The sequence below is a fragment of the Mastomys coucha genome, unplaced genomic scaffold (assembly GCF_008632895.1).
Source record: "Mastomys coucha isolate ucsf_1 unplaced genomic scaffold, UCSF_Mcou_1 pScaffold5, whole genome shotgun sequence".
Taxonomy (NCBI): Eukaryota; Metazoa; Chordata; class Mammalia; order Rodentia; family Muridae; genus Mastomys; species Mastomys coucha.
In genome coordinates, this window is record NW_022196911.1 from 82,957,529 (window position 1) to 82,983,583 (window position 26,055).

The window sequence follows — 26,055 nt, forward strand, 5'->3', positions numbered from 1 at the left end:
CCCTTTCCTCCCCAACTTGCTTTCATGGTCATGATGTTTGTGCAGGAATAGAAACCCTGACTAATACATAGGAAGAGAGAGAACAAACTCCACAAAGTTATCCTTTTGCTTCCAGGTACATGCCATGGCATGGCATGTTCTCACACTGACAGAAACATGCATGCACATAGTAGTAACAAAGGTAAGAACATTTAAACTATAGAGTTATCCTTAATGGTCTGTGCCTTACCAACTGGGATGGATAAGGCAGGGGATATTTTCTCCTGTATAAGCCCTGAATTTTATAGTATGTATATCAAAGATATGCTTCCATTTGAACATTCTACTTCTGGCAAGAAAGTGGAAGAATACTCCTCAGCCAGAAGTATTTTAAGATGTTAAAAACACCATAGTATGAAGGTGGGTTATAGAGGCACACAATTTTAATCCCAGCACTTAGGAATTAAAGTGTGGATCTCTGAGTTTAAGGCCAGTCTGGTTTACATAAAGAGTTCCAGGCCAGCCAAGGCTGCATGGTGAGACCCTGTCTTTAAAAAAAAAAAAAAGAAAAGAAAAAGAAAAAAGAAAAAAAGCAGGAACTGGGCACAGTGGTAAACTTTGTAAATCCCAGGGCTGTGCAGACATGGCCAGGAGGATCCTTGGGGCAAGCTGGCCAGCCTTGCACACTTGACAAGTCCCAGGCCAGTGAGAAATGCTTTTTGGGAGGTGGGAGTAGGGTACACAAAAACAGTGGCTGGCATCTGAGTAATGACACTGAAGGTTGTCGTCTAGTTTCCATTAACAGAGGACAGTGAACAGATAAAGTGGGTGCCTAGGTAGCCAGTAATGCGAAATTTCACTGAGTTTTAATAGTGAGACAAAAAATCATAAAAACGCCATGATATACCCATTACATTAATAAACAATAATAGACAGTTATAAATATTGGCAAAAGATGTACTAAAGAGAACTTTGTTTTGACATATCTCATGAATCAGTTTTTAGAGCAATTTGTTAATCTCAGGCTTGTTTGTTAGTATACTCTAACTAGCAATTTCAGTTCTAGAAAAACAGGATGGTATCTACAAGGAGCCACATGTGAGGATCTCTTTTCATAATTATTTTTAATAGTGAAATGAATAAATTATGCTTTTCCCTCCGAGGTGTTCCTCTGAGACTACTGAAATGAAAGGCAGTCTGCACCTCAGCTTGAGATTGTGGTGCGCACCTATATGTAGCATCAAATATTTGAAAGACCCATGGCCAGAGGATTTGTGAGCTTAAGGCAATATATGAGATTTACGTGGGCATTGGTTGGTTGGTTGGTTGGTTGGTTGGTTGGTGGTTTTGTTGTGATTTTTTTGTTTTGTTTTTGTTTGTTTTTTAGTTTTTTGCCTTTTCTTCATTTACCAGTTTGTTTGTTTATTTATTTTAGTTTTTCGAGACAGAGTTTTTCTGTGTAGCCTTGGCTATCCTGGAACTCACTCTGTAGACCAGGCTGGCCTCGAACTCAGAAATCTGCCTGCCTTTGCCTCCCAAGCGCTGGAATTAAAAGCGTGCGCCACCACTGCCCGGCCCTCATAATCTTTATAACCAGTAGAACTAAGCAGTGGTGGACACTATTCCACATTGTAGTATAAAGCGCTAGAACCTCAGATTGGTTTTCTTGAATTCAAAATTCACATGTGCATATTTTACTACATTAGATTTCTTATTCCTTTTAATAAAGGATTTATTTTATATGTCTGTGAGTCCCTGCATGTATGTATGTGTACATGTATGTCCGGTACGTGAGAGACCAGAAAAGGAGGTAGAATATCTTGGTACTGAATCTGTAAGCTGCTGTGAGTCACCATGTGGGGGCTGAGAACCAAACCCAGGTCTCTGCAAGATAAGCAAATGCTTTTAACTGCTGAGCCATCTTTCCAGCCCCAGATTTCTCATTCTTTATCTTTGACTTAACTTAATATTTCAAGAACTGATAAGATTGTGTGAGGGCTGGAGAGACAGCTCAGAGGTTAAGAGTACTGGCTGGTTTTTCAGAGGACCTGGGTTCAATTTCCAGCATCCACTTGGCAGCTCACAACTGCTATAACTCTTCTTCCAGGGGATCTGACACTCTCCTACAGACATATGCAATCAAAACACCAGTGAACATTAAAAAAAAAAAAAAAAAAAAAGATTGTGTGAAATAGGTGTGATATCAGTATTTCTATTAGCTATATAAAATTAGAAATGCTTGGGAGCTGGTGAGATGGCTCAGCGGGTAAGAGCACTGACTGTTCTACCTAAGGTCCTGAGTTCAAATCCCAGCAACTACATGGTGGCTCACAACCACCTATAATGAGATCTGATGCCCTCTTTTGGTGCGTCTGAAGACAGCTACAGTGTACTTAATTATAATAAATAAATCTTTTTTAAAAAAAGAAATGCTTGTTAAATGTGTAGAACTTGAGTATATGCTCATTAATATGTAAAGTTTAACGGTATCAGTATGAAAATAAATTTATAATTTTTTATTTTTTTATATTTTTACTTAAAACAGGAGGGAAAAGTTGATTAATATCACATAAAGAATTTGTTAGAATGCAAACTTAGGTTCTCCAAAGATTCTTAATTTTCAAACCCACTTTCAAATTTAACTTTTTTTTAAAAGATTTATTTATTTATATGTAAGTACACTGTAGCTGTCTTCAGACACCCCATAAGAGGGCATCAGATCTTGTTACAGATAGTTATGAGCTACCATGTGGTTGTTGGGATTTGAACTCAGGACCTTCGGAAGAGCAGTCAGTGCTCTTAACCACTGAGCCATCTCTCCAGCCCCCAAATTTAACATTTTTAAAAATTTATTTTATATGTATGTGAGAATTCCTCCTTGTGTATGTAGCACATGTGTGCCTGTTGTGAACCACCTTGTAGGTACTAGGAATTGACCCAGGCCCTCTGTAAGGACTGATGCTTTTAACAACATGGCTAATTGCTAAGCAGCAGATGTTCCTCACAACAGAACCTTGTTTCCAGTCTCTATTTTTAATTTTTTTTTTAATTTTTTGAGATAGAATTTTCCATAAGTGCAGGTTGACCTCAAATTTTTTATATAACTAGAGGATGACCTTGAATTTCTAATCTTCCACCTTCCAAGTGCTGGGGTTCCAAATATGTGCTAATAGGCTCAGTTTTACTTTTTTTTTTATTAAATAACCATATTAGCTTTGTAATTTTCCATAGTTTCTTACATTTTATTTTAGTATATCTAATCTAAACTATACATTACCCTCTTTCTTTTGCTTCTTCTAGCTCCTTCTACCTTGTTCCCATGTTGTCTTCTCCCTTCAACTCCTCTCAAGCTTTCTCCACATTGGTAGCTCCTTTTTCTTTGATTATTATTGGTGTGTGTGTGTATAAAAATATATAATCACAACTTGAGCTCATTTTTGTTGTATGTGTATATAATTTCAGGGCTGAATGTTATATTGGATAACCACTTAGGGGCTCATCCCTTGGGGAGGATAATTCTCCCTCTCAGCAGGCAGAACTAGTTGCCTGGCTGGTCTCAACCTGGCTACGTAGACCAGGCTAGCCTTGAATTGACAGAGATCTGCTTGTCTTTACCTTCCAAGCAATAAGATCAAAGGCATGCACCACCACACCTGGCCCCAAGTTTTCTTAATTAAGACTGTTTTATTTATTTTTGAGATAAGTTTTCACTGTGTAGCCTTGGCTGATCTGGAACTTGATATGTATACCAGATTGGCCTGGAACTGGCTATTTAGACCAGAGTGGCAAAAAACTCTCATTCTCTTGCCTCTGCCTCCCGAGTTCTGGGATCAAACATGTAGGCTACCACATCTTTCTTTTTTTATTAAAAATTTTGAGTGCCTTTGAACAAATTTTTTATTGGTTGAGATACTGTTTTCCTCACACAGTTGCGGTCTTGCAGTAAGAGTGAGCTGATATCCAAGAGCTCAGAGATCCTAATGATGTTCCAGCAAGTTCACCGAAAGCCCATGGCATCCTTTGTCACCACACCTGTTCCACCAGACTTTACCAGGTATCAGTTTTAAAACTGTGCTTCCATTTTAAGTTTGTATATCAGGGTAGATACTTGAATACACTATTTTTCTTTTTTTTTTCTTTTTTTTTTAATTAAGCAGATCAAATATAGATTCATTAAGGAAATATGAGAAAAAATTCTGGAGAATGGACGGGACTCCAAGAGACACTGAATAAGCTATTTTAACTCATTTTGGGTTTTTGTTTGTTTTAATTTTCATTTTTTAAATTTATTATTTGTTTATTTATTATTTATTTATTTATTATAAGTACATTGTAGCTGTCTTCAGACACATAAGAAGAGGGTGTCAGATCTCATTATGGGTTAGCCACCATGTGGTTGCTGGGAATTGAACTCAGGACCTTCAGAAGAGCAATCAGTGCTCTTACCCACTAAGCCATTTTACCAGCCCAACTAATTTTGTTTTAAGAAATGGTCTTATGTAGCCAAGGCTAACCTTAAGTAAACTCACTGTTTAACTGAGGGTGAGTTTGAGCTCCCGCCTGCTTTTCACCTCTCAAGTGTTGGGATTACAGGTGTGCGCCAACATTTCTAGCTAATCTCTTTTAAGGTACTATTAATACTTAGAGTAAGCTGCTGAACTCTGTTTTGCATGTAAATCTGGTCTCAGAAATGTGGTAGGCTTTGAAGATGGCTCAGTGGGTAATTACAGGCTCTTGTACTATGTGGATTGGATTGGATTCTTTTTAGAACCTAGTTGGTGGAAAGAGAGAACACAATTGTAAGAATGTAGTGGGTTCATATTTTGGTTGTAAAGGGAAAATGATAGGGAATTGGAAATATTTTTCTTTAATTAGCACTCCTTTTTTCATATAAAACAGATATTCTTGTTAAGTCCACCAAAGAACTACTACTCTTTTTTTTTTTTCTTCTTAAAGATTTATTTTTATTTTATGTATATGAGTACACTGTAGCTGTCTTCAGACACACCAGAAGAGGGCATCAGATCTCATTACAGATGGTTGTAAGACACCATGTGGTTGCTGGGAATTGAATTCAGAACCTCTGGAAGAGCAGTTTGTACTCTTAACCACTGAGCCATCATTCCAGCCCAGAACTACTCTTTCTTGTTGTGAGAAGTGGTTCCTGAATGCTATGGTGCCTGTGGGGGCCCGAGGGTAGCTTGGGAAGTCTGTTTTCTCTCTTCATCATTTGTGTGTAAGGAATCGAATTCCAAGATAGTCAGGTTTGGCAAGAAGTGCCTTTAGTTGTTGAGTCCCCTTGAAGACCCTACTCATTTTTTGTTTACCTTTTAAATGTGTATCTTTTTAATAAAAACTTAAAAGTAGTTATAATACTAAAAAGTTTTGAAGATGAAATAGTGTCTCCAAATTTTGAAAGAAGTGGGAAGGAGCAATTAATAGAAAAAGTTTACAATCTTGATTTCCTTTTCAGTTTTTCAGATTGGCTGAATCTTCAAATTCTTCTCAACAGCATAAAAGATTAACTGTCAGTCTATAGTTAGTTTCAGGTGTCTGGAGAATTGGTTAAGTTGAGAAGGGAATGTAGATTTTATGTAGCCCATACAGTGGATGCCTTTGGGTCTCTTTTCTTCCCTTCGTGATGTTCTGATGAACTGGGTGATCTAAATATTTAATTATCTGTGACTTGCAGATTTTTAGAATAGATATGATTTAAGGCTACTTTCCCATTTTCTGTGAAAACAGACAGTTGACACTACCATGACATGATTCTATTTGTAAAGATCAGAGTAATGTCAGGAGGAAAGATAAGGGAACTGAGGAAAGCTAAAGCAGTGCCGAGAGGGCACGAGATTGAGGCTGTCTGTGCTGTATACTCCACAACTCTGCCTTTATTGACATTCCACAGCACTAGTCTGTTACACTACTTGGGTATGGAAGTTTTCTGTAAGAAATACACATTTAGAGTACTGGAGGGCTTTTGTCAACATGACCTAAACCTAGGTATATCTGGGAAGTGGAAACTTAAGGAAATTCTTATGTTTCCTTGTCCTCTAGGAAAATCTTTACGACAATCTTGGTTAATGATTGATGTGAGAAGGCTCAGGCTCCTGGGTAGTGTCACCCCTTGACAGGTGGTCCTGGGTGCTATAAGAAAGCAGGCCGAGTGAGCTGTCAGGAGCAAGCCTATAAGCAGCACTTCTCCATGGCCTGTGCTTCAGTTCCTGCCTTTCAGGGTCCTGCCCTGAGTTTCTTCCTTGACTTCACTCAGAGATGGACTTAGAATTGCAAGCTGAAATAAGCCCTTTCTCCCCCCAGCTTGCTTTTGGTCACAGTGCTTATCATAGCGATAGAAACCAATAGGACATGTAGAAGTATCACAGTATCCTGGGATTGACAGATTTTCTGTGCTCTGAATCTGGCTTATAGCAAAAACAACACATTTCACTAGAATAAACACATAATATATAAAAAACAAAAGATAAAACCAAAAAAACCCAAAATACCTCCACCAAAAAAACAAAAGGAAACAAAACAAAAGAAAAACCCAGACAAACAAACAAACCAGCATATAGATTCACAGACAGGAAGATTGGTTGAAGTCTTTACATTTTAGAGGATATAGTGATTGGTGGGTAAACTGACCAATGATTATATATTACCCAGATGTTAGCCAAAAACATGTTACTTTTGGTTGATATTTGAAGTCTATTTTAAGAAAATCTACTTGGAGTTCTCATGTTTTTGGTCTCTTATAAAGCTTTCCAGGTACTAATTGCATTGGCCCTGCTAATAGGAGTTTTATGTATTGAATGCTAGAGCACATAATTAGTAAACATTGGATCAGGCCTTTGGGTATTTGACTTTTTATGAACTAGTCAGGATTCATGAGGCACAAAGATGCAGAAATGTGGGATGTGAATCTCATCAGAAATGCCAGAGCTGACTAGGGATTAGATAGGTGTGCCTGACGTGCTCAATTTGGATAGGAACTGTGTGTATAACAACCATAGGGTAAAGTGCATCTTTCTATATTGGAGAATATATGATTTAATTATATAAATTTATTCTTTTATTATTTTTGAAACAGAGCCTTACATAGCCTAGATCAGCCTCAGACTTGCTATTTAACTGAGGCTAGACTTGCACTCCTGATCTTTTTACCTCTACCTTCTGTGAGCTGCATGCATGATCACCATATAATCTGATTTAAATAAAACTTAAAATATTTTTTATTTATGCTTATTAACATGTTCATATGACAAACCACACTGTAGGTATAATCTTACCTTGTTTTATTCAATTTATAATCATAACAATTATGACAATGTATTATAATATTGTATGTAGTATAGGTTTATATTAAATGTTTTACTGACAATGCCACAAATCATCCGCATGATCTAAAGTTAGTTAGCAGCAGGATATATTATTACCAGTTAGTTCGTCCTATGCGTATAGATTAGGTCTCTTTGGAGAAGATTATATGGAATTTAGGCTATTTGATGTCATCTTACTTTGACAAGAAAGTATTACTAATACTAACCTATCCCAGTTGTCCCCTCAATTATATATTGTAATCCTATAAAAGTGTAGGCGAGCTGGGGCTGTAGCTTAGTGATATTGTGCTTGCCCAGCAACTTGAGGTCCCCAACACCTAACTATACAAAATAACCAAAGCATATAAGGGAGTGTTTCCTAGTAAATAACCTTGAAGTATTTGTTGTATTTCCAATCTAATTATAAACTTGATGGTTTTATGAACTGATTTGATTTAATGCTGTGCTTAATAAAGATTGGAAGTGTTTTATAGGCAAAATAGCTGCCAAGCTTTCACGATAATATCGAGTAACTTGTTTTTTAACTAAATGAAAATTGTAACTAAGGTAATAGTTAACTTTTTCTCCTTTTGTTTCTTTTTAGTGAATTGGTACCATCTTATGATTCAGCTACTTTTGTTTTGGAGAACTTCAGGTAAGAGGTTTTTAGAATTCTGGGTACTTCTTGTGTGCAAAAGCCAAGACGGTCTCATTGTGTGGCTGGACAGAGCTGATGAACTCTTTAACTAACGTTTCCTCTTGGAAAGAGCTAGTCTGGAGTGTGCATGCCAAGCTTCATTTCTCATGTCATAAGGCAGAAGTATTTGGATTTCAAAGTTAAAAATATTTGCACATAGTGCTGTGTATGATGGTGCACACCTTTAATACCTGTACTCCAGAGGCAGAAGGAGACAAATCTCTGAGTTTGATGGTAGCCTGGTCTACAGAACTAGTTCCGAGACAGCCAGGACTACACAGAGAAACTCTGTAAAAAAACAAAGCAAACCTAAAACCACATAGATAATAAAATATCTTGGTTATATAAGGTCCAGTCTAAAGCAAACTATATTTTTGTTTTATATATACATTGTAACATATAACCTAAAGGTAATTCCATATAGTATCTTCAGTAACTGTGGTTTGAGCACACTGTATGGTATAAAGTTGGGTATGTATCTTCTACTCGATGACTTCTTTGTTGGATTTTAAAAATTTCAGAATTTAGAACATTTGGATTTCAGATTTATGGATTAGTAGTGTTCAACTTGTATTGTCAGGGGTGACTGTTTCTTTAATCTGGGAAGAGGAACCTTTTTCTTTTGTTTTTCAAATTGGCTTTCTCTATATAGCCCTAGCTGTCCTGTAACTAGATCTCTACACTAGGCTAACCTTTGTAGATCAGGCTGGCCTCAAGCTCAAGAGATCCACCTGCCTCTGCCTTCTGAGTGCTGAGACTGAAGATGTATGTATGCTACTACTGCCCAGCTTAATATATTTTAAATTTTATGTATTTTATCTTCTTTTATTTTATATGTATTGGTGTTTTGCCAGCATGTATGTCAATACACCATGTATATACACCATGGCCTGGTGCCCATGGAGGCCAGAGGAGATCTTCCAATTCCCTGGAATTAGAGTTACTGGTAGCTGTGAACTGCAGTGCAGGGAACTGACCTTGAGTTCTCTAACAGCAGCTAGTGCATCTACCTGCTGAGCCATCTTCTCAGTCCCAATGGAAATATTTTTAAAAAGTGAGCACACTTACGTTTTGTATCAAAGAAATTAAAATTGTGGAAAGAAGGCTACCGGTTGTCTGCTTTTATGCTAAAAGTGAAAAATTATGCATAAGAGGCTATTATAAGAAATGTATAGGTTCTTAGGTTAAGCTACATAGCAATTTTTAAAAAAAGATTTATTTATTAATTATATATGGGTATACTGTAGATGTCTTCAAACACACCAAGAAGAGGGCATCAGATCCCATGACAGATGGTTGTGAGCCACCATGTGGTTGCTGGGAATTGAGCTCTATCTATCTATCTATCTATCTATCTATCTATCTATCTATCTATCTATCTATCTATCTATCTGCCCTCTATTATCATCCATCCATCCATCCATCCATCTGAAACAGGGTCTCACTACATAGTCAGTTAGCCCTAGAACTTGCTATGTAGTCCAGGTTGGGATTTAAAGGAGTCCATTACTATATTGGTCTAGAAGTAAATGAATTAAAACATGAAGACTATGAGAGGCTGTTCTTCAAGTGCAGGACAAAAAGGGGACCTAAAAATATAAGACCTTTGGGAATGAAATGGGAGTAGGTGCTGTTAAGTAGAAAGCCATACTGTACTATTTATTTTTTCCCTGTGGTGGTAGAGCTGTGTGTGTTTGTGTGTGTATGCGTGCATTTTAGTTTTAATTTATACTTGTATGTCTTTATACGTGGAGGCCAGAGGACAACCTTAGGTGCTGTCCACCTCTTTAGTTTTTATTTCAAATTGTGTGTTTGTGTGTGTGTGTGTGTGTGCGGGTACCCAAGGTGTCCAGAAGAGGTTTTCAGACTCCTTGGAGCTGGTGTAACAGGTAATTGTAGAGTACTCATTGTAGGTGCTGGAAACTGAACTCAGGTCCTCTGACAGAAAATTAATATCCTTAACTGCTGAGCCATTTCTCCGTCCCTCAGTTTGTGTGTGGTGACATCTTTTAGTGTCCTGGAATGTTGCCAAGTACATTAGGTTGACAGGCCATCAAGGCCTAGGGTGCATCTGGCTCTCCCTCTCCTGTGTTGGGATTGCGAGTGCAAGCACCATGTCTCACAGTTTTTACTTAGGTCTAAGGACTGATGGAGGTCCTTGTGCTTGAGGAGGAACTTTACACCTGAGATGCCTCAGCCTGTTTTCTCCATCTTTATGGGTTAATTTTGTAGAAACCACTTAAAATCCTTGCTGAGTTTGCCCTACACGTTAACGGTTGATATGCATTCTTATTTCTCCATTAAAAAGTATACTATAAAGGAGGGGTCAGTTTTGTTTAATCATTTTTGGTGCTTAATACTGAATCGAGGGCTATGTATATGCTAAACACATGCTGTACCCTAAAGTAAGTCTGTATCTCTAATTCCAGAGAGTCCAACATCCTCTTCACTGTATTTTGTATTTGAAATAATAAAGAATGCTACTGAGCCAGAATTAAGTTTGGACTACTTAGTGGTACTCTGATTTTCCTCAAATGGTGTAGTTACTGAATTCTTGTCGTGTTTTAATTGAAACTTAAAAGATAAGTACTGAGTGTTTTGGTATCATTAATTCAAAATATAAATATATCCAAGCTTATTTAGTGAACCTTTGACGGGTTCGGTAACTTTCTGTTGTTCAGTCTTTTAAATATTAACATACGGTGTGGAGTTGGTTTTGGTTTTGTTTGTTGCCATTTCATATTAGTTTTGCTGTTGGAATTCGGTTTGTTTTCTTTTTCTGTAGTACTTTGCGGCAGAGAGCAGATCCTGTTTACAGCCCGCCCCTCCAAGTTTCAGGACTTTGCTGGAGGTTAAAAGTTTACCCAGTAAGTTTTTCCTATTTCCAAATTCAAATTTGAACTTTTCTTTAGTGTTTTGAAGTATATTAGTTTACTTATTAAATGAGTAAGGAAATTAGTAACTTCTTTATGCCATTTATTACTCAATTTGTGAAAAGCTGTTAAATATTAGTGTTTAAACTCTCTAACATCACTAAATTTATTTCTGCTTTCTCGGGAGATAAATATGTTTAGAAGAAAATTTTAGTGCTGGAGAGATGTCTCAGCAGTTAAGAGCTCTGTCACTCTTACAGAAGGCTGAGGTTTGATTCCCAGCACCCACGTGATAGCTCACAGCCGTCTTTAACTCCAGTTTGAAGGGATCCTTCAGCCTCTTCTGACCTCCAAGGGTCAGATGTGCACACATATTGGTGCACAGATATACATGCAGGCCTAACAGATATAAAAAAAGTAAATCTAAAAAAATTTTTTTTAAACATGGTTTTTTAGTTTTTTGTTTTGTTTTGTTTTTCTGAAACAGGGTTTCTCTGTGTAGCCCTGACTGTCCTAGAACTTGCTCTGTAGACCAGGTTGGCCTTAACTCAGAGATCCAACTGCTTCTGCCTCCCTAGTGCTAGGATTAAAGGTGTGCACCACCACTGCCCAGCTCAAATTTTTTTTTAATAAAATATTTTATTGCAGTATATTCCTTTAGTTGTACTGGTATTACAGCTCACAGATGCTTCCTCGTTTTATTATTTTTATTTACATTCCAGTCATTCCCCACCCCTCTGCTCAGTACCTCCTCTCACAGTTTTTCATCCCATTCCTCCCCCTTGCCTCCAAGAGGATGCTTCCCCTCACTGCTCCTCCTTCCCTGGGCCCTCAAGTCTCTTGAAGATTAAGCACAGCTTCTCTCCCTGAGGCTAGACCAGGCCTCTGCTGTATTTGTGCCAGGAGCCTCAATTCAGCCCATGTATGCTCCTGGTTGGTGGCTCAGTCTCTGGGAACTCCCTGGAATCTGGGTAAGTTGACAGGGCTGGTCTTCTTTTGGGGTTGCTCTCCCCTTCAACTTCTTCAATCCTTCCCATAATTCAATCATAGAGTTCCCCAACTTCAGTCCAATGGTTGGGCATAAGTATCTGCATCAGTCTCAGTCAGCTGCTGGTAGGGCCTTTCACAGTACAACCATGCCAGGCTCCTGTCTATAAGCACACCACCATAGCATCAGTAATAGTGTCAGGTCTTGGTGCCCCTTATCCCCAATGAGATGGATCCCAAGTTGGGCCAGTCATTGGACCACCTTTCCTTTAGTCTCTTCTCCATTTTTGTTCTGTAATTCTTTTAGACAGGAGCAATTCTGGGTCAGAAATTTTGACTGTGGGTTAGTAACCCTGTCCCTCCACTTGAGGCCCTGTCTGTCTACTGGAGATGGGCTCTTTGAGTTCCCTCTCTCCAGTGTTGGGCATTTTGTCTAAGATCATCCCCAATGAGTCCTTAGAGTCTCTCAACTCCCTCCCTGGACTCTGGTACTTTCTAGAGCCACCCCCCCTCCCCCAGGCTGCTTACTCCATTCATTCTCTTGGCCCTCTGGGCATCTCTCCTGTCCCCTCTCCCCCTTTTAAATAATTATTTTATTCTATATGTTTGTTTGCTTGCTTGTGTGTGTACCACAATAGTGCCTGGTGAAGAAGATCTTGGATCCTCTGAAAGGAAAGTTACCAGTGGTAGTAAGCCACTATGTCGATGCTGGAAATTGAAAATTCTTTAAAGATCATGGAAAAGGAAAAAAAAAACTTAAAAAGAGTTGTCCTGTAGCTCAGTTTGAGAGTACTTATCTGCTATGCAATACCCAGCAACCCAAAGGAAAGCCACAAGTACTGAAAATCATTGAAAATATGCTGATTAAATTTAACTGATGGTTGAATATAGAGCTATGTAACTGTGTGGTCTTTCTATGCCTGCCATAGCTCTGAATAAAGACACAGAGACTTATATTTATTATGTTTAAGACCTTGCCGGCGGGGCCCACATTAGTTAAAAAGGAGGCAATGTATAAATGAGATATTTTATTGTAGGAAGGAGAAAATAGGCCAGTCAGGTAGAGAGAAAGGAGAGGAAGGAGAAGAGAAAAGAAAGAGAAAGGAAAGGAAGAAAGCAAGAGAGGAATGAAGAACAAGAGAGAGGAGGAAGATGGCAAGAGAGGAAAGAGGGCAAGAGAGGAACAAAGAGCAAGAGAGTGAGGAGGGGGCAAACCACCCCTTTTATTGTATGGGGCCTGGCATGCCTGACTGTGCTGTGGTCAGATGACTGGGGATAGGGTCCAGCTAGAATGCTGGAAGCTTGGGGCGTTGTCTGCCTGATAGAGCACACATGTCCTGCAGGGGCAGCTGTGAGGGGTTGTGGCTGAAGCAGGAGCCAAAGACTCAGGAGTTATGGCCGAGTTTTTTCCGCCCCCTGCAAGCAGAAAACTGCCCACAGAGCCTCTAGGGCTGAAGGCCAAATAGTAGACTGAGCCTAAGTTACCTGAGCAGACCACTGCCCCTCACTGCCCTACATCTAGCCTGCTTCTTCCTCCATGTCTGGTTGGCAGGTTCTTCCTCGCCTGACTCTTCTTTCCCAGAGTTCTATCCCCACCTCCTCCACCCTCTCCCCAGAAGTCCTGCCTAACCTCTCCTGCTTTACTACACACCATCAGCTTTTTATTAAAACCAATCAGAAGGTGAGAGAGGCAGTGTTTACAAAATACTCAGGCAGGAGATGATCCAATAAAATAACAACATTAAAGTCCCCCAGTCTGCTTTCTCCTCTGGGCAGGCACAGAAATCAGCACTGGAATAATACAAAGACAGCCTTCTGCAGTGCACAGTAATATTAACCCAACAGAGATGTGACTAAGCTTTTTAGTTTTTAAAATTTTTTTATTTTTTATGGGCATGTGTGAATGCCTGTATGTAATGTAATGTAATGTATGTATGTATGTATGAATACTACATATAAGCATTAGTGTTCTTGGAGGCCAGAAGAGGAGGGTATCAGATCCCCTGGAATTGGGATTATAGGTGGTCCTGTATCTCATGTGATATACTGTGTGAGTGCTGAGAATTGAACTTTGGTCAAATGTTCTTAACTACTGCTCAGTCTTTCTTGCACCATCTCTTCCTGCCCTTACCCTCCCCCCCCCCTTTTTTTTAATCTCTAGACAAGTTTTTTCTTTCTTTTTTTTTTTTTTGTTTTTTGTTTTTTTGTTTTTGTTTTTTTTTTTGTTTTTTTTGTTTTTTGAGACAGGGTTTCTCTGTATAGACCAGGCTGTCCTGGATCTCACTCTAGAGACCAGGCTGGCCTGGAACTCAGAAATCCGCCTGCCTCTGCCTCCCAAGTGCTGGGACTAAAGGCATGCGCCACCACTGCCTAGCGAGACAGGTTTTTTCTATCTGTTCCAGGCTGGCCTAATCTTTACTGTGTAATTCAGGTTAATCTTGACCTCATGATCCTTCTGCAGTAGCACTCTGAATGCTGGGATTACAGCTATGAACCGTGAGGCCTGGCTTTAGATACATTCCTTTGGCATGAATTAGTGTTCTTTTATAGTGAAATGTCTTGTGTGGTTTTTTTCTTTGTTGTATTAATAGCTATTGATAGTCATTTTCTGTGTCATAAATCTTGGGCCAGAGGGAGCACTGGAGCAAGCGGGGCCAACCGGAATCGAGCAAGGTTGACTGGAGTGAACAGAGGTCCTAAATTCAATTCCCAGCAACTACCTGAAGGCTCACAACCATCTGTACAGCTACAGTGTACTCATATACATAAAATAAATAAATAAATCTTTAAAAAAAACCAGGCATTTATGACATTCTTCAGATAAGCTGTAGTAGCTTGACTGAGGGAACAGCATTAACATCCAGTTGGAGGCTTACAGATACTCAGCAGGAAGATACTGGAGAAGCAGATAGAGCTTAATGAACCAGTGAGTTTATTGGAAAAGTATGGACAAGGGTTTACTTACAAGAACATGGATGACTTAAAAGCAGCTCCATTATTGAAAAGCCCATGAATACATGCAAGCTGCATCCCTGGAGTTCCCAGTGTGACTTGCAGGCAGCTGACAGGTGGGAGCATCTCCTCTCTAGACAACTATTTACTACTTCAGTAACCCTGGAGGAGGCTTCTGAATTTATTTTATTTTATTTTATTTAGTTTTAGATGTTTTCTGAGACTTGTAAATTTTGTTTCCTTTTGAGTCTTAGGAACCTTAATGGAGCTCTCCAGGGTAGAATGTTTCAGTTTGGAGGACTTGTCTTTAATTCTAGCAATCTGGAGGCAGAGGTAAAGGCAGAGACAGAGACAGGTAGATTTCTAGGTTTGAGACCAGCTTGGCTTATGTTTGAGTTTAGGGGCAGCTACGGCTATATGTATGAGACACCATCTCAAGACAAACAAAAACAGGCCAGGGTTTGAGTTTGAGTCAAGCCTGAGCCTTATAGTGAAGTCCAAGCTAGCATCCATTAGTCTATGATTTCCTGTCTCAGACTTTGCAATGCTTAACTTTAAACAGGTGTTTCTCCTCCTCCCAGCCTTTGATAGGTCCTATTCTATATTCAATTTCTGTGACTATGTATGACTCTGGAATGGCTCACACAGTGATTTACTGTGACTGGCTTATTAGACTCAGCATAGTGAACATAGATAGCGTCCTCAAGGTTCATCTTTTTAAAAAAATGTTTATAGCATAGAGTTTGCATTCATTGATAAAGATGAATACTACTCCATTATATGTATATTTTACATTTTGTTCACTCATTTTTTCCACTGAGCTCGTCCTTCCTTTCTTGAGAGAGGGTCTTAACTATGTGCTCACACCTTGGCTGCTGTTAACAGAGTGCCAGGCATGTCTTTGAGAAACTGTTTTCAGTTATCCCGTACATCTTCAGAAGTAGAATGGCTGGGCCAGGGAGAAAGGCTGTTTTTATTTTTTAAGGAAACACCATTTAACAACATTTGCATATTAATAGCAGTGCAAGAATGTTTTACTCTAGTGGACTTTGCCAGCTCTTTTCTACATTTATTAAAGGGACTGTCCTAATTCTTGTGAGGTCATATTCATCATGGTTTTAGTTAACACATCTTAATAATTCGTGATCTATCCGTGTTTTCTTCCCTGTTTACTTTTTTTTTTAATAAACAAATCTACTTAATGTATTTTCCCTATCTTTAGTCAGGTTTGTTTCTTTTTCCTGTTGTTATAGTTCTCTTTACTTTGAATATTATCCCCTTACTTTAAAAATTCTAGCTTGAATGTGGGAATATAGCTCAGGAGCAGAGCACTGTCCATGAGGTAGGCCCTCATTATTATATCCGGTTTCCAGTTCATTCACTTCTAGTGAAAAGAAGGACTTGTTTGCCTTTTGTCATTTGAGTTTTTGTTCTTTCTCAAGACTGATTTGTTAACATGTCTGTAGATGTTAAAGATGTAACTTTTTAAATAGTTTCCTTAATTTATTAATGTAGATAGTATTACTTTTTTTAATGTATGAAAGTTTAAAATTGTTATAGACTAAAACCTGGATTTTTACCTTTTTTTTTTGGTTTTTAAGCTTAGCCATACTTTTTTTTTTAAAGATTTATTTATTTTATGTATATCTTATGTATATGTACAGTGTATATGAGTATACTGTAGCTATCTTCAGATACACCAGAAGAGGGCATCAGATCCCATTACAGATGGTTGTAAACCACCATGTGGTTGCTGGGAATTGAACTCAGGACCTCTGGAAGAGCAGTTAGTGCTCTTAACCACTGAGCCATCTCTCCAGCCCCAAGCTTACATATATTTGTTAACCCAATTACCTGATAACAGTCTGTGTTCTGTTTGTTGACTTCATTGTTTCATTAAATTTTTTGTTAGAGTTTATCTGTAGTTTGTTTTGTATAACCTCCTTTTCCTTCTGTTGTTTTATTAAGGATGGAAATGGAGTTGTACGTGGCTATTATTTATCTGTATTTTTGGAATTATCGGCTGGCTTACCTGAAACTTCCAAGTAAGTGATTTAATTAACTTTTTCAATATTACTTCGTGTATTTTATGTCTTAGAGTTTTTGTTGCTGTGATGAAACTCTGACCAAAAAGCAAGTTGTGAAGAAAAGAGTTTATTTAGTTTACACTTCCACATTGCTATTTATCACCAAAGGAAGTTAGAACAGGAACTCAAGTAGGGCAAGAACCTGAAGGCAGGAGCTGATGCAGGGGCCATGGAAGGGTGCTACTTACTGGCTTGCTCCTGTGGTTTGCTCAGCCTGCTTTCTCATAGAACCCAGGACACCAACTCAGGGGTGGCACCACCCACAATGTGCTGGGCCCTCCCCCATCAGTCACTAGTTAAGAAAATGCCTTACAGCTGGATCTTACAGAGGCATTTCCTCAAATGAGGCTGCTTCCTCTCTGATGACTCTAGCTTCTGTCAAGTCAACATAAAACCAGCCAGTACACTTCAGCTCTACAATTCTTATTAAGTATTTTTTAAAATTACCATTTTATGTCTTTTTTTGGGGGGTGGAGGGGACAGAGTGTCACTGTTTAGCTTTGAATTGATAGTTTTTCTCTCTCAGTGCTGGGATTAAAGATGTGTGCAACTATTCCTGGCTTGTATTGTTCTATTTCTCCCTTTTATCTTCTCCTCTCCCACCTCCCTTTCTCTCTATCTGTAGTTCTGGGAATCAAGCACAGGGCCCTGTGCACATATTTTACCACTGAGTTGTACCCTTGGGTTTTGTTGTGTTTTTGTTTGGTTAGTTGGTTTGATTTTGAGATGGAATCTCACTATATAACTCAGACTGACCTTGAACTCACTATGTATGCTGGTGTAATCTTCCTGCTTCTATCGGCAGATTGCTTAGAAATCAGAGAGTGCTACTCTGCCTGGCTCTTTGATTGTTAATTCTGTGAAGGATGTACATAGCTATAGTCTGCAGTGTCTTATGGTGGTGTGGAGTTTCAGTTCTCATAATTATCTTCTCTCAGGACCCTGATGAGTCATTGTCACCGAGTGAAAAATACCACAGTAAAAATGTCAATAAGCTGGGCTGATGAAATGGCTCAGCTAGTAAATTTGCTTGCTGTCAAATCTGACCATCTGACTTTAATTCTTGGAACCCACACTGTGGAAGGAGAGAAGCTAATCTTAATTGTCTCCTGTCTCTACAGAGGCTTCATATATATATTTACACATAGAAAATTTATGTGAGTGTGGATAAAGTGTCTTGTCAACCAGGCATGGTGGATACCTTTAATCCCAACACAGCCAGAAAGTTCAAGGCCACTCTACAGAGCAAATTCCAGGACAGCCAGGCCTACCCAGAGAAACCCTGTCTTGAAAAACAAAACCAAACCAAAAAGTCTGTTGTGTGTTAACATAAAGACTTTATGAAAAGCACGTAGTTTTTGTAAAGAACTGTGTTTGCATGTCCATGGCTGGGATACGACATCCTGACCAAGGGGACTTAGAGAAGGATGGGTTTATGGTTCCGGAGGGATAGAGTCCGTGTCTACCACTGTAGGGCATTGTGGCGTCAGGTGACATGGCATCTACAGTGCTAGGTGCTCATGTTCTCAGTCAGAAGCAGGAAGCAGAGTAAGTTCAAGTCTTTAAAATCTCAAAACTTTCCCCAGTGACAAACTTTGTTCAACAAGCTCATACCTCTCATGCTTCCCAAAACAGTGCCACCAAGTGGGACCAGACATTCAAATGCTAAGACTGTGGAGGATATTTGTCATTCAAAGCACCATTCTCTTGCTTCACAATTTTGAAAATCTTATTACTATGACTTAAATTTAAGACTACTAGGTTTTTTTTAAGGCTTATTCATTTATTTAATGTATGTGAGTACACTGTACCTGTACAGATGGTTGTGAGCCTTCATGTGGCTTGAGAATTGAATTTTTAGGACCTCTGCTCGCTTCAGTCGACCCCGCTCGCCCCGATCAACTCTACTTGCTCAGTTCCTGCTTGCTCTGGCTCAATTTTTATTATTATACATAATAATATCTGGCCCAATATTTATTATTATATTATATATATATATATTATTTATTTATTATTATTTGAAGCCCAGAAGAGGGCTTCAAATCTCATTACAGGTGGCTGTGAGCCACCATGTGTGTTTGCTGGAATTTGAACTCAGGACCTTTGGAAGACCCCCTGAGCCATCTCACCAGTCCCAACCACTAGGTTTTTATATCTATGTATATACTTAATTTTTACAAATGTAAGTTTGGATTGAAATATGTTTTTTGTTTGTTTGTTTTGTTTTTGTTTTTGTTTTTGTTTTTTTTTCGAGACAGGGTTTCTCTGTATAGCCCTGGCTGTCCTGGAACTCTCACTCTGTAGTCCAGGCTGGCCTCGAACTCAGAAATCTGCCTGCCTCTGCCTCCCAAGTGCTGGGATTAAAGGCGTGCGCCACTACCACCTGGCTGAAATATGTTTTATAGTTGGGCTTCGCAAAGTTTGAACCCAGTTGAGAATTTTTAAACAAATAAGGTATAATTCAAGTACCTTAAATCCCATCTGTTAAAAAGTTGTACAATTCAGTGGGTTTTCTCACTTTTCTGGATTATGTAGAAAAGCTTCCCCTCCCTGCTTTTCTCCTCTGATGTAAGCATGTTTACCCTAATTCATTAGGCTTCACCTTATTCTTTCTCTAATGTGCCATCCCTGTCGTGTGGTTGCTTAGCACCATGTGGTTGGCTTCTCCATATAGCTGCTAAGATTTATAGCTTGCCTGCTCTTAGGATTTTCTTTTTAAACATTAATAAAATTGAGAGCTATTTAAAAATATATAGTAAGGTGGTTTTTAAAAAAATTCATAGGGCTCTACAACTGTAACTATCATTGATACCGAATTTTAGAACATTTTTATGATTTCATGAAAATACCCTTTGGGGCTGGGGAGACAGCTGAGCTAATGAAGTACTTACTGAGTTTGTCCCCTAGAACCTTTGCAAGAAAGCTGGACTTGATGGTACATGCTTAGAACCTCAGTTCTGGAACAGTAAAGATAGGTAGATCCCTAGGGCTCCCTGGATAGCCAGCTTAGCCTAATTTTTGTTTTAGTACAATAAGAGAGACCTTATCTCAAATAAGATAGAAAATGCTTCAGGGAAACTTAAGCTTGTCCTCTTGCTTCCATGTGCAGGTGAGCACACCTATGCACACACAACACACCATTGTCCAGTAGCGTCTGACTTCTATCAGCTTGTATTTTGTTTAGAAGGTATAATTTTTAAAGGGACTTCATAGGACAGTATATCTTCTTTGAATTAAAAACTAAATAGTAGTATTTTTACTTTTTAAGTTTCTGTTTATTCTTAGGTGTTCTTAGTCTTAATATTTTTATTAGTATATATTATATATACTAGTAATACATAATAATTAAATTGGAGGCAGAGGCAGGTGGATTTCTGAGTTTGAGGCCAGCCTGGTCTACAGAGTGAGTTCCAGGACAGCCAGGGCTACACAGAGAAACCCTGTTTCGAAAATCCAAAAAAAAAAAAAAAATCCTTGACATAAATTCTGGGGCTGGTGAGATGGCTCAGTGGGTAAGTGGCTGCTCTTCCAAAGATCCTGAGTTCAAATCCCAGCAACCACATGGTGGCTCACATCCATCTATAATGAGATCTGACACCCTCTTCTGGTATGTCTGAAGACAGCTACAGTGTACTTATATAGAATAAATAAATCTTTAAAAAAAAATAATAGTAATTAAATTGGGGTTTTTGTTTCTCTCCTTTTTTGAGACAGGATCTTGCTCTTGGCTGATCCAGAGCTTGTTATGTAGGCCAGGCTGTGTGTGATCTCCTGAGTGCTGGGATTAAGCTGGGCTATTTTGTTTGGTTGGTTTTGCTTTTTGTTGTGTTTGCTTGTTTCTCTGTGTAACAGACCTGGTTGTTTTGGAACTCATTCTGTATACCAGGCTGGCCTCAAACTTGCAGAGATCTGCCTGCCTCTGCCTGTCCAGTTCTGGGATTAAGGTGCATGGCACCACTGCCAGGCTTTTTTCCTTTTTAACTTCATGTATATGATAGTTTTACTTGTATGTCTGTAGGTATAGTCCTGGTGCCTACAGAGGCCAGAGGAGGGCACTGAATCCCTTGATACTGGAGTTACAGATGGTTGTAACCTGCCATGTGGGTGCTGAGAATTGAACCCACACCTCCGCGAGAAGAGGAACAAGTGCTTTTAACTATTTCTCCAGGGTCTGACTGTATAGCCCTGGCTGATCTGGATCTTGGTCTAGCCATGTGCTCATAGATCAATTCATGTCTGCTGCCCATAGAGCTGGGATTTAAGGCACGTGGCAACATGTCCAACTTCATTATAGCGTTTTCATACATGTGTGAAGTTTTATTATATTTACTCTATTACCCCTATGAGTCCCTTTTTTTTGTTTGTTTGTTTTTGTTTTGTTTGTTTTGTTTTTCGAGACGGGTTTCTCTGTGTAGCCCTGGCTGCTCTGGAACTCACTCTATAGACCAGGCTGGCCTCGAACTCAGAAATCCGCTTGCCTCTGTCTCCCAAGCACTGGGATTAATGGCGTGCGCCACCACTACCTGGCTCTAAGTCCCTTCTTAATTCCAGGTAGTCCCCATTTTACTTTCATGTCCTTTTTCTTTTTGTAGTCCAGTGAGTTATAATTAGGACTACTTTGGAAGACCATGGGTGGGAGCTTATTTACAGAAATATCAGCACCTTAGCAGCAGCTATTCCACTGAATGAAGGTGGAGGGGGATTGAAGTCTTATGAAACAGGATTTTTTTTTTTTTTAAACCAGGTAACCCAAGATGTCCTTGAACTCATGATTCTCCTAACTCAGCCTTTTGGTCCAGGATTTAAGACTCTTATTACTGCACTATATCTCCAAGCCCTATTTCAGGAATTTGAAGTTCACATTGTTTTAGAAATGTTAATAACTTATCATTGATAATGTAATGTATTCAAAGTAGTATGTTTAGAAAAGATTGGAATTTGTACAAGTGTGTTTGATATTTTCTAAACACTTCCATGTAGTCTTCTATTCTGATAAATATAATTTGTTAATTCACTTATCATTTTAGGAAGCATTGTGGGTTCAGAATCCTCTTCCATTAAATGTTGACATGACATCTAATCTTGCAGTTCAGAGTTTAGCAGTGGGGTAATTTAACTGTTAAAATCCAGAATAAACACATGAATCGCTGTGTAGCAGTCTAGATAGTACTCAAGTAAGTCTGACTTATCGGCGAGGATCTGCAGAAACACTTCATATTTTTCTTCAAGCTTTATTCACTTTCTCAAGGTGTGTGAGCTTAAACGTGTGTAATAAGTAAAGTTTCTACATGAGACATATTGGGACTTGTTTTCAAGTAGTATTTAGTGAGTGTACTAGCTAGTTTTATGTCAACTTGACACAAGCTAGAATTATTGGAGCAGAAGGAGCCTCAAATGAGAAAATGCCCCAGATTGGACTGTAGGCAAGCCCGTGGGGCAATTACCTAGTAATTGATGGGGGAGGGCACCACCTGTTGGGGGTGGTGCCATCCTTGGCCTGGTAGTCCTGGGTTCTTTAAGAAAGCAGGCTGAGCAAGTCATGAGGAGCAAGCCAGTAAGCAGCACCCCTTCCATGGCCTCTGCATTAGCCCCTGCCTCCAGATTCCAGTCCTATTTGAGTTCCTGTCCTGACTTCCTTCAATGATGGACAATAATATGGAAGTATAAACTAAATAAACCCTTTACTCCCCAACTTATTTTGGTCATGGCATTTCATCACAACAATAGTAACCCTGTCTAGGACACTGAGTGATTTCTGTTATAGGGAAGAAAATTCCGGGGCTGGAGAAATGGCTCAGTGGTTAAGAGCACTGCCTGCTCTTCCAAAAGACCCTTGTTCAATTCCCAGTACCCACATGGCAGGTTACAACTGTCTTTAGCTCCAGTTCAAGAGGATCTGGCATCCTCATACAGATGTACATGAAAGCAAAACATTTTTGCACATAAAAATAAATCTTTATAAAAGGGGGTCCTCGAACTCAGAAAGCCTGAGTGCTGGGAAGCCAAGTGCTGGGATTAAAGGCATGCGCCACCACTGCCCGGCTCTTTTTTCCTTGTCTTATCTTTTTGTTTTAAATTGAGGGATTCAAACCCAGGCTGTTGTTAACTTGATATAGACAAGGATGCCTTAAGTTCATGATAGTCTTGTCTTTATCTCCTAAGTGCTGAGATTGTAGGTGTGGACTACTATATTTGGGTGAGAATTTAAAGGGAGAGTAGAGTTTCCCCAGAGAGAGGTTTGCCTCCAGGTTCCTTCCCTCCTTGAGTTCCTGCTCTGACTGCCTTCAATGATGAATGGTGTGATATGGAGATGTAAGCCAAATAAGACCTTTCCTTCCCTAGTAACCCTCACTAAGACAATTTGGTATCAGAATAGTGGAGTGTTGCTGTGACAGATCTGACTGTATTTTGGAGAGGACTGTGGAAGGACTTTGGAACTTTGGGCTAAAGAGCCATTGAGTATTGAGATCTCAGTGGGTTGTTCTCTAGGAGTGTTGAAGATAAGAATATTGAGAGCATCCAGATGGAAGTCTGGCTTGTGATGTTTCAGAGGGAAGACTATCAGACCATTTGTGTGAATACTCTGTGGTTTCTGGTCAGCTGGAGCTGAAGAATTGGTGATTAAAAATAATCTACAACCACTAAAGTAAAGTCTATTTTACCGGGACAGTTGATGCCGTTTCACTGGAGTTGAGAAATTAGCAATGATTAAGAAGAGCCCAGCATCACTGAAAAGAAATGTCTCAGGAAGTGTTTCCTGAGAGTCAGCATATAGAAATTGTTGCAGAGGCAGCCAAAGTTGTACCTCACTGGCCTCTGACCTTGATAGTGTAAGAGTCATCCAGGTGGTAGTGGTTTTTGAAGGCATGAAGGTTCATGGAGAACAGCTGAGGCCTAGCACTGTGAGAGGCCACTGGTGACAGTGTAGGACTGAAAGGGTTATGCAAAGAAGTCAAGGCTCAGCACAATGAAGAGATGCAGTCCTAGAGGATATTGGTGAAAGTGCAGCTCAGTTGCAGCTAGAACACCAGAATTTTGAAGATGTCAAGACCCTGGAATAACCACAAAGAATAGCTTTCTTCGGTGGAATGGAGCCTGCCAGACTTTACAAGACAAACTGTGCTGTAGATAGTGGAACCAGAGAAGTTACCCAAGCTCTTCCAAGGAGCCCAGAAGATCATGAGTGGATCCTAGACATTAAACATTATATCCTTTATCCTGTTGGGACTTTGGTTTTGCTTTGTTCAGACTGTGATTATGACCTGGTTCTTTCCTCTTGTAGTAAGAAAGTATGTATTTTTGATTTTCAGGAGCCCACAGCTGAGGGAGTTTGAATTTTAGAAGACTGGCTGTTTTAAGGTGTTTGAGTTTGTAAAGATGTGGGACTTTTAAGTTTGTAAAATGTTTTATGTTGTCATATTGAAATTAATGTGCGATCTTGGGGATAAGTAAGAAAGGAAAGGCTATGGCTTAACAGTGAGGTCAGGGTGACAAGAGCTCAATTGTGCTGCATAAATTTATGTCAACTTGATCCAAGCTAAAGTAATTTGAGAGAACCTCAATTAAGAAAATGGCTTTATAAGATCAGGCTGCAGGAACACTTATAGGTCATTAATTAGTGATTGATGGGGGATGGCCCAGCTCGTTGTGGGTTGCATCATCCCTGGGCTGGTGATTTTGGGTTCTATAAGAAAACAGACTGAGCAAGCCAGTAAGCACCATTCCTCTGGGCTCCGTGCACCAGCTCCTGCCTCCAGGAACCCGTCCTGTTTGAGTTCCTGTTCTGACTTCCTTCAATGATGAACTGTGATGTGGAAGTACAAGCCAAAGAAATTCCTCCCTCCCCTAAGTTGCTTTTGTCATGGGGTGGCCACTTTGAGATACTGCTATTCCTGTAAATGATACCTTTTTTGAAAGGAATTCAGCTGGAGTAACAAGTTTATTTTCTTATAATTATCTTTACTTTGCTGATTGTACTAACAATAGTTTCTGCATATTAGGTATGAGTATCGCGTAGAAATGGTTCATCAGTCCTGCAACGATCCTACCAAAAATATCATTCGAGAATTTGCATCTGATTTTGAAGTTGGAGAGTGCTGGGGCTACAATAGATTTTTCCGTTTGGATTTACTTGCAAATGAAGGATACTTGAACCGACAAAATGATACAGTGATTTTAAGGTAATTTGAGATATTTGATATTATAACTTATAAGGGAAATAATATCATCAAAACTGTATTTCTGAGTTTCATTTAACAAACATATATTGAAATTCACACTAATTATAACTTTTATTTCAGGAATTCCATGTAGTTAGATGAATAATAAAAGTGAGAAAATGGTTTGACAACATTCATTGATTCCATTAAAAAGGAAAATATCGCCAGATGTGATGCCTCATACCTGTAATCCTGGTATTTGAGATTTAGAGCCAGAAAAGGCTAGAGTTCATGAACAGTCAGTCTAGGATACAAAACAAGTTTAAAGCCAGTATGGGTTAAAAGACACCTTGACTCCAAAAATAATAAAAACAACAACAACAACAACATAATATTAATAATAATTTTTAAAGGTGGTTTTATAGGTTGACCATACTCAACTAAAAATCCAAAATCTGAAATTTTGAGTTGAGGCCAGCCTGGTCTACAGAGTGAGTTCCAGGACAGCCAGGGCTACACAGAGAAACCCTGTCTTGGGGAATGGAGGGAGAAAATAGAAAAGAAGAATCAGAGTTAGAGTTAATTCCACAGTTAGAGGAATGCTGTTCCAACAAGAATACTGATTAAACTGCCTCAGCTTGTGCATAGAGCATGTGACTGAAATCTGAATACTGAGGGTATCTAAGAATAGAATAGTGAGGGTGTTACAAAGGGTTGTTTTTTTTTGTTTTGTTTTGTTTTGTTTTTTATCTCTATTTGACAGTGTAATATTTCAGTGACAGACTTTTCAAGCTTACTTTTACAGAACATATTTCAGTTTCTGGTAAAATCGTGTTAGGAGTGTGGAAACAAAAATGAAATGTCCAGGTGTGGTGGTACACATTTGTAATTCCAGAGTTTAGGTGGTAGATTAGGAGGATCAGGAGTTTAAGGCTATGCGTGTCTACCTAGGGAATTTAAGATTTGCCAGGACTTCTTTTGTTTGTTTTTTTTTTTTTTGGT

At 39.1% G+C, this 26,055-nt stretch overlaps 1 protein-coding gene across 4 annotated transcripts in view; it reads left to right on the forward strand.

Moving 5' to 3' along the window:
• The window catches only part of Trim37 (tripartite motif containing 37), a 138,924-nt gene that overhangs the window by 30,579 nt on the left and 82,290 nt on the right, over window positions 1–26,055 (forward strand). For all 4 annotated transcript variants that reach the window (XM_031351971.1, XM_031351972.1, XM_031351973.1 and 1 more), the window contains 5 exons: window positions 3,909–4,033; window positions 7,903–7,953; window positions 10,781–10,862; window positions 16,776–16,852; window positions 24,895–25,074. In XM_031351971.1, the coding sequence (XP_031207831.1) occupies window positions 3,909–4,033; window positions 7,903–7,953; window positions 10,781–10,862; window positions 16,776–16,852; window positions 24,895–25,074 (515 nt within the window). The remainder of the gene's footprint in view (window positions 1–3,908; window positions 4,034–7,902; window positions 7,954–10,780; window positions 10,863–16,775; window positions 16,853–24,894; window positions 25,075–26,055) is intronic.